This window comes from Genypterus blacodes, unplaced genomic scaffold (genome assembly GCF_046128005.1).
Source record: "Genypterus blacodes isolate CSIRO-AG114 ecotype Tasmania unplaced genomic scaffold, CSIRO-AGI_Gbla_v1 ptg000154l_1, whole genome shotgun sequence".
Lineage (NCBI taxonomy): Eukaryota > Metazoa > Chordata > Actinopteri > Ophidiiformes > Ophidiidae > Genypterus > Genypterus blacodes.
In genome coordinates, this window is record NW_027466956.1 from 2,157,501 (window position 1) to 2,167,500 (window position 10,000).

General features: G+C 40.1%; 1 protein-coding gene across 1 annotated transcript in view; it reads right to left on the bottom strand.

The window, feature by feature from the left end:
• The window catches only part of npas3 (neuronal PAS domain protein 3), a 250,860-nt gene that overhangs the window by 97,612 nt on the left and 143,248 nt on the right, over window positions 1-10,000 (bottom strand). The window contains exon 4 of the mRNA XM_076166053.1: window positions 7,213-7,295. Within this exon, the coding sequence (XP_076022168.1) occupies window positions 7,213-7,295 (83 nt within the window). The remainder of the gene's footprint in view (window positions 1-7,212; window positions 7,296-10,000) is intronic.

Sequence of the window (10,000 nt, forward strand, 5' to 3'; positions counted from 1 at the left end):
TCTCATAATCATTAGATACATTTGTGATCAAACAGAAATATCTTTTATTTTCCCAGATTTTTCATGAATATGTATTTCTTTGTTAGTATAGTAGCTTTAGTTCAGGATGTATTGGCCCAGGTGTCTTTACAGGAGCACTATAACAGCCTCTCACATCTCAATCAATGGAGGCTTTGCTGGTAGGATTACAAGATAATAAACCGAATGAGGTTTTGGACTTTGTTCCTATTCATCTGTAGTGTAAAGTCTGCTTACATGTGTCTGGATTAAGCTAAAGCAAAAAATTCTTTATTTTTAAAGTTAATTATGTTGTAAAAATTTGGCATGGGTACATAATGACTTTGTCTTCTTTCATCCATGACCCTCCTCCCCATTTCTCTCTGCTCTGTGACACCTCTCCCTCTCTCTCTTTCACTCTCTCTCCTTCTCCCTCCCTCTTTCTTTTCTTTTTCCCTGTTCACAGCCCTTTATGTGTTTAAATTCAACCTGTGTCTCAAGGTTGCTCCCTCTCTCTCTCTCGCTCTCTCTCTCTTTCCATCTCTATCACTCTCTCTTCTCTGTCTCCCATACATCGACATCACATCGGCCAGGGAAAGAGAGGGTGTCAAAGTTCATGGTGAGCCGCCTGCCTCATTCGTCCTCCCATTGGACTGTTTGACTGACAGCAATCTGGACTAATCACACACACGCGCACACACACACACACACACACACACACACACACACACACACACACACACACACACACACACACACACACGCACACACACACACACCTCCCTCCCTACTTCCTTCCACCTGTCAAGACAAACAGCGATGGTGTGTGTGGACGATTTCTTCTGTCATTTTTAATTATCCAAATGATATTCACTTACAGACTCACCCCCTACCCCCACCCCTTACCCTTTCACTCTTCCCAAACTCCCATGATCCCTCAGTCCCTCCCTCCCGGACACACAGCCCTTGTCAGGAGGGCATCGGCCTGCCTCCATTAGCATACGAGCGTGTTTGTTTAAAGAGCCTGTCCCGCCTATAAAATCAAACAATTAGAGATGCAGACAAGCCGATGCCTGTTGACTGCATAAATAATCAGACCTCACACTCCTTTCCCCTCTTTACTCCTTTCCTTCTCTTTTTTCACTCCCTCCCTCTCTGGACGCTTCATTTATTGGTTCATACTCTCTCTCTCTCTCTCTCTCTCTCTCTCTCTCGCTCTCTCTCCCTCTCTCGGTCTTGCTGCCGTTATTCCCTCTGCTAATGAACCTCACAGACCTCACAGGAAGTGGGAAAGGGGGGTTGTGGGTAATCAGGATGCAAGGCTCACCACTCACCGCCATGACCTTTAGTCTCGCCGCCGCCGGGTCATGCCGAGGCCTCTGGAGTCATCTGTGCATGCAGGCTGGTGAAACCCGGCTGAAATCCGCTTGAGTGTGTGTGTGTGTGTGTGTGTGTGTGTGTGTGTGTGTGCTTTAATGTGTTCGCTTTTGAATATGCACATCTTAAAAATTCATCTCAAGGCCTGGAGTTCAATGATCAGACACAGACAGCGGGTGAAATATATCTGAAATACAGCATCTGATTCATATGTGTGCGTGTTTTGGTGTGTAAATTTGAAGTTTTAAGCATTATTTTGCATTTGTTTTGACATTATTTTGTCACTCTTGCTCTTTTGTCACATTTTAAATCGAAGATCAGTTTAACAGGCTTATAATGAGCCACTTGTATTCACAGAGTAGTAACACCAATTTATTGTCTGTCCCTTTGTGTGTCTGTCTGTCACGGACATTGACACAGACACCTCTTCCTTCCTGTTCATAACCCTCCACAGTAATAATCCCCTAATCCTCCGCAGAGCTGTCCTGTCATTCCTTCATCCTTTCTCCACGTCTAATTTTTACCTACGGTGACATTCATTGGCTGGCAGTGTGATTGACGGGCTGACAGGAAGCCATGTCGTGTCAGTGCAGCGTCACTGTCGTCTTTAATTTACCCATCATTCCGTTGACAACGCGGGCACCTTACATCTGTTTCCGTGTGAACAGCTGCAGGTGAAGACATTTTTTCATTTTTTTCATACGGAAGGTGTTATTTTTGCTCTTGCTTATTTTCTGCCTGTATATTTGGATCAAAACACTCATATACAAATATTACCAACAATAATGTGATGTTATTATGAAATAAAAATTGTGATTTTGGTAAAAAATTAAATTAAAAGTGCCATATAACACAATATATAAATTACATGCATGTAAAAATGTAAGAAATAAAAACATATTCTTGATTTGATTATTATTTTACCTCTGCTCTAGCAGTCTGCCACACACACACACACACACACACACACACACACGCACACACACGCACACACACACACACACACACACACACTCTCTCTCTCTCGCTCTTTCTCAAAGTATAGGTCAGCTGTCCTCCGTCCCAATGGTATCTTTAAAACTTGTATTTTCTCTTTGAAGTCCAAAAACGCCAAGTCTCTGCTCTCCTCACTTTCATCAGCATTGACTCAACTTCATTAATTTCCTTCCCTCTTCAAGCTACAGTAAATGTTTCAGCCTGGATCCCATGTATTCTTATTGTCAAAACAAATAAAAAGGGTTAAAAACACTTCAGCTGAACTTATATGAACTAAGATTTAATACCAAAAAAGCTAAAACAAACAAACAAAGCAAATACCCCTGGGAATCTGACAATTTTGACAAAACACAACAACCTCTTAGTATACCAAACACAATAATACACGGTCGCCCATTAAGTTGGAATAAAATATCATTCCAACATTATGGGCGATCGTGTACATGTCAAGTCAAGATAATGTGTAAAGCCCACTATTAAAAAAACAAAACAAGTCTCAAATAGCTTTACAGGCCAATACACATCTCCAGTTCCTGACTACGCACACAGCTCCCTAAAGAAGACAAGGAACACCCAATATCATAAAATGATATAGAGGGGGAAAGGAAGAAACCCTGGAAGAGCCAGGGAGAGCTTCCCCCTCCTCCAACTCCAAGCTGTCAGCATGGAAGAAAATGGACAGTCCAACACTTGAGTCATGATCCAGGACTGTTGTGTTGTTCGGATATTATCCATATAAATCCATATAACATCGAGCACATCCTCCCTGAACCATGTAATGTTCAAATTAGAAGCAAAACGGTTAGATTTAACTATTCAACACTGAGCTGAGAGAGAGATTACAGAACAGAAGTTAGAGGCACAGTTTATGAAACTTACCAATGAAGCAGAAAGAGGGTCAACAATCATGTCCCCTCAACCGAGTCAATGCCTGTCACTGAGCCACTCTTGCTGCAGTCCAGCCTACTGTCCAGCAACGTCCACGTATCTGTCCTAGGTGTTTCTCTGAGGTCCAGGAGAAGAACTGTTTTGTTCATTCCACTCATATATATACATATATGTGTGGGTGTGTGTTTGTATTTAGCAAAGGAGTAATGGTACGGCAGCATAAATATGCCACAGCGTAAAAAAAAAGGAAAAGAACAGTATCACGTTATTATCAGGTGATATGAACATGATGTTCTTACGCTATAATGTGATATGTTTGTATCACATAATAACGTGATGAGTGCGTATCATGTTATTACTTGATATCTACGAATAGGAATGGCTCATTTACATTAATTGATAAGATTGTATTTCATGCTAGGGTTGAGACATGCAAAGATACACTTTATAACATGATACAAACTTATTACAATATAACATGAAAGGTTTCACTTTATAATATAATACTGATCCGTTTTAATTTTTTTATGCTGTGACAGCAATACACTTCTGTATAATGGTGATGAAGCGAGTCATTTTGCAGTTAATGGTTGTTTGTTTTTCCTCTTATTCAAAAGAAGAAGAAAGTAACGAAACATAGCAGGAAATGCGAAAGCACCGAGATGACAATCACAGTCACTGCAGTCGCTCACTTGTAGGTGGCGTGTGCGGCAGGCTGGGGCTGGGGCTACGCTGCAGCAGGTGTACCTATGACATACCTGTGCTGTAGTTCCTAATAAAAAGTATGAATAAACATTGACAGTAAGCCAATATTTGCAACAACCACGTTCTCAATTAAAACTGAAATTCCTGGTCAGGCAGGGAGTGTGATCCTCCATCCAAACCAGCAGGCCCCACTCAAAGTTGCTTTTTGAACTGCCAACACGAAGAGACGCGTAAACGCACAACACTGCTCTGCATTGCTCTTATTTGAGTAAACATGAATCTCTATGACCTCTGAATCAGTCCAGTGCTGGGTGCAAAAATGCTCAATGTAGACAGACTCATTTGTTTTGAAATGTCCCGGCCCCTGCTTACATACTAGAGTTCATGTGTGAAAGGGGCCTTAAGTCTCTCTCTCTCTCTCTCTCTCTCTCTCTCTCTCTCTCTCTCTCTCTCTCTCATTAAGCCTTATCAACCTCTCTGGCCTAATCTCTCTGAAATTACTCTCTAGTTTGGACCACCTAAGTGACTGGCTGGCATTCATTAGCGCTGTGTTTTAGCCAAATCAATCATGCTGTGGCCCGTTCACCATGCTTTCTTAAAATGTCATCCTCAAACTTCTCACAATCAATTAGGCTGGAGATTAATGAGGCCAATTTGCCACCAACACGTCTGCCTTTCCTCTCTGCTGAAAAGGCAAAACGTGTGCATGCACACAGACACACACGTTTAAACACACAAACACATTCCGGATAATATTTGTACATACGCATGTGGATAAATGCTTATAAATAAATGTACTAAATTGATTCTATATTATTTCCAAACCTATATAGAAATTCTAAAATCTATATAGAATACTAATTATTATCAATGAATCTTTAAAAAACATTTAAGTTCAAATCTAATTTTTTAAAAACAATTTCAGAAAATTCTTAAGATAATCCCAATAGAATTTTAGATTTCCTCGACAATAATATATAAAAATGTATTAAGTTCTGATGTAAAACTTTGTTGTCATCAGAAACCTATATTGTTGAAATTCCCACACAATTTAAACAATTCTTGAAAATTAAACGCTGCATCACAAAAGCATTATTTCCTTTATATATGTCGAATCAACTACGACAACGCAAATCCGGTCTGTGTGTTTGTTAGTTTGGGTTAGGTGATTTGTGTGCCCCCTTGTGGCCAAAAAGTGATTAATTCACATTCACCAATTTTACTAATTAAATATTTTCTGGAACAGAAGTGCAAAAGAACTACAGAAGTACTTTCGTTACAAAAGAATCGTAATACAATATTGTGAAAAATGAGAGCCTACAGATGGACCAAGCTATCTGATTGGATGATGAAAACCCCATGAGGCCTCAACCACGGCAATGCTCTGAATAAAGTTCAACACATTCTAGTACATTGCAATAACGCGTCGATCTTTTTTCTCCGCCCTACAAAACCCCAAAAGCCAAACAGTAATTCCAATCTCCTCCAATCACACACACATACATACACACACACATACACACTCTCTCACACACACACAGACACATTCCCTCTTGCCGCTAACTTGAGGCCCACATTGGTCGTGTCACTTCCAATCTTGTAGCTTCTTCAATCCGCCTTGCGATCTGCCTCGTATGGTTGTCATAGCGACTCTCCAGGGATTATAACAAGGTGTTATGGGATGTAAGGTGTGCGGAGCTGCAGGATCAGAACACACACAGAGCTTGTTCCGCTCCGCTGTTAACACTCACACATGACAACACGATGTGCAGAGCGACAGAAGAGGAGAGACGGTTGTCACGGCGACACGTTCACTTTTTGCTGTGGCTGGACATATACAGAACAAGTGCAACAACAAGCATGTCTCGTACACAGGGTTACACTACACACACAGGAAGGGGAGAGTCTCTGTCAGATCTTATCACGCTGCTGTTAGACGATTCAAGATAGACTTCATTTATCTATTAAGTTGTTTAGAAATTATTCTCATTCATGTAACAGTTATTATGTCATAGATAACATCATCAAATAATTTTCAATTCAATTTCTGTAAATCAGCTTTTTTAAATCAGTGCAAAGAGGTCATCTTTTGTTTCGAATACAAATCAACTAGTTTAAGGAATCTTTCAGAAATGAGTGTCAGGATTGGGAAACAAGACAGATCAGTGCACTAGAAACTTCTACTAGAAAATCACATTTGTTTCCAAAAATGCATCCATGCCATTTTGAAAGGGGTCTTCACAATCACTTTGCAAAGAAATGAAGCCTTAAAAATCACTTTAACACCATTTCAAGGCCTCTTTTCATGTCACAAATACACACACCTCTATCATCTGTGGTATCAGCCTGGCTGTGATGTTAAAAGCTCAGCCTTTGGGCTGTATGTTAAATAGATAAGGAGTGGAGCATGTTAGGGATTAAAACTACAAGAAACACACACACACTCTCACACACACACACACACACACACTCACATGCGCACAAGGGAGCCAACAGCGATAACCCAGTCATTATCTTACTTTCATAATTCCATTAAATAATTGAGTGGCTGTAGATGGATGTTACGGAATAATTGAAGGGAGTGAAAAATCTGAGTGTGGATTATGAAGAATCACAGCACTAATAATGTTACATTAGAAAGAATAATTTTGCATAAAAAGCTCAAAGGCAAAATTATAATAACTAAATCTGATACATTCATGATTTAAAACTAGGGTAAATACTACAAAATTGTATGAGAGATCTGAGTTTGAAGTAGCTGATGTTTATAACGGCATATCACATTTTTTTAAAGAAGAAATAATACTTTTCATATCATACCTGATATGTTTTTATCTTTGAAAATGATTTTGATCATTTTGGGTCTCATAGAGAGAGACAGTGAGATAGTTCTGAGTCTGATGAAAACTCAGTTAACTACTTAAACAGTAGATAAATATATAGAAAAATAAATATATAGAATCATTAAAAATATGAACACTAATCATAATTCTATCGAAACAAATAGTTAAAATGGATTTTCCAGGGTTTGTGTTTTTCCAAAAATGCACTAAGAAAGGCTAGTGTGATTATAATTTAATAATTTTCTCAAAAAGACTTGCTAAGAATTCTATAATAATTATGAAAATAAATTCATGTGGGAGAGTGAGTACGTGTGTGTCTGTGTGTGTGGTTCTGTGAATGATGCCAGTGGGTGAGTGAATGAACGTGTGTATGTGCATGTGCGTGATTGTGTGTAGTCTGTCCTACCTGTAAGATGTGGCTACCCAGGTGAGGTTCAAAGATCTCTGAGGCGACGGCACTGGGACTCCTTCTCCGCTGGGCACCGATTGCTGTACAAAGACAAACACACACACACACACACACACACACACACACACAGACACACACACACACACACACACACACACACACACACACACACAGACACACAGACACACAGACACACGCACACGCGCACACACACACACACACACACACACACACACACACACACACACACACACACATGCGTGCACACACATGCACATACACATAAATTCACACACACAAACAGGGATAAAGCACAGGACAGGACAGGAGAAGACTGGTGAGACTGACACATTGATACAAGCAAAGCTACACACACACACACACACACACACACACACACACACACACACACACACACACACACACACACACACACACACACACTTCACACTGACTCATATACAGCCTAGCGTGACGAACACACATGGCACAGGACAAGAGGAACCGGTGAGGTCAGCATAAGAGTCTGGTACAGAATAAGCATTGTTATCTCTACCCATTGACTACAAAAGGAACCATACACTTTAAGCTAATACATTTTAATTCTACCATATCAATAAGATATCATCGAAGATGCGTGAAGAGCTGATCTAATGAGAGTCAGCTGGTTAGAAGTTGTAGTCCAAATACTAAAAACAATTCTTGTTCCAAATCATGAGGAATGTTATGACAGTCACACTTCCATCCAAACATGTATGAGGACCACATAGAGCCCCTGATGTGCAAATGTTTTCATTTACATAACAAGAGCACCCTGTGCTAAAATCTGATGAATCATATCACTACATCATCCAGAAACCATATGTTGGCAATAGCCTCAGGGGACATCTGTTTGTAAGTGTCCCTTCGTGTTCTAGCTATTGATCAGGCAGACAGAAAGACAGACAGAGAAAGAGACAAGAGAGAATTCAATTCAAAACACAGAGAGAAAGAATGACAAACTCAGAAAGAAAGAAAGGTGTGTGTATACACTTTTATTTGATCCTTTTTTTCACGTGTTTCCTTAGTTCTGTCCCTCATTTTGACCTTTGTTTTCCCTTCTTTCTTCATTCTTCCCATCTTTCCCCTTTCATTCTCTCTCCCTTGGTCTACTTCTTTCCTTGTTTTTACCTTATTTTTGAAATGTAAGAGTGACTGCACTAACTTACTCACTTTCCACCTCTGGACAGACACGAGGTGGGTGGGGAGGGTAGTGACTGGGAGAGGACGAAGGAGGGAGAGAACAGACAGACACAGAGACAGATGGGGGGCATTAAAGCCCACTAAAAGAGAAATTCTTCTGCCCTGAGGTGATTTTCTCCTCTCTACTGAACCTCCATCTTCTTCTCCCTGCAGACCTCATTACACAGAAATTACATGCGCCCGCCCGCACACACACACACACACGCACGCAGTACACATGCACGCGCACACGCAAAATCCTAATTTTTAGAGGGCTAATGTTAGTGAATTAGGCTCAATTAATGATGAAACGAAATGCATTATTGAAGAGGAGATTTCAGAAATAAAACTGATGAGGATTTAAGAAAGAAAAAGCATGTTGAGGAGGTAAAACTGTAAGAAGAGGCTAAGTCAGGATCACAAAGATGACAGAGAGAAAAAGGTGTAAAGGAAGTTACAAAGAGCCCTAGGGTGAGGAGGTGAGGCGTGAGATGAACACAGCTAAAGGAAGAAAATGGTGAAGAGGGGCAGAAGATGATGATGAACTAAGAAATGATGAAGAATACCTGAGGAAGGGAGAGTGATATGATAACATACAGAGCATGAAGAGAAGGAGGAGAGTGTAGGGGAAAGTGGGAAAAAGGGAGTTTCTACCCTCCTGTCCTCCATGTCTGTCTGTAATTGGACAGTTATTTTGGTCAACCTGGTTTGTGTTGTAGTGTCTCTAGATCGGTCCTGGTCCTCATTCACCACAGCACTGAATTTTATCAACCTGTCCCTGCTCAACACAGCTGATTAGCTTCACTGGGTTTAGCCAATCAGGATTTAGGAAGAATCGTTTTTTTATCTAGTAGGTACAGCTGACCACCTATGTTCTACTTCTTCCATTGATTATTGAGTTATTGTTGTTTCCAGAGTGAGTGAGACTCAACCAATGGATCATATGACTTTGAAGGGTGGCAGAATTAAGTACATCAAAAATGTAAGCTTTATTTTTTCTAAAACATTCTGTGACACTGAAAATCTTGAGGTCCAGCTTTGGTATTTCTGAAATCCTCTCAAATAGGATATAAAGGGCTGAGAAAACAAGATAAGTCACAAATGCTTTGAAAATCGAGGGACGAGGACTCAAAAACATTTGGTGAAAAATCAAGGGATGATTCTTTTCACCAGTAATTTGATGTAAATGTCTTTTAATGGCATTATTGGCATTATTTCACATACATCACCAGATTTAATATAAGAGCGATTTCCCAAAATGACGATCCCGCTTTACAAGTTACTGGAGTATTTCTTCATAAATAAGCTATTTGTAATGTCACAAAAACATTAAAACCTGTTTCAGTCTGACCACCACCACTATGCACTGGGACTCTCAATGGTGTCTGAAAAACAAAATGCTCTTTATTCAGAGCAGATTATAAATTCCAGATTTTAAGATTTCTTTATTGATTGGAGATGTCCCCTTTGCTTTGACTACTTACTTTTAGAGGAATAAAGTGTCATTTCTAAGTTGTTACAAAAGTATGATCATGAGCTGGTGAAGTGTGTGTGTGTGTGTGTG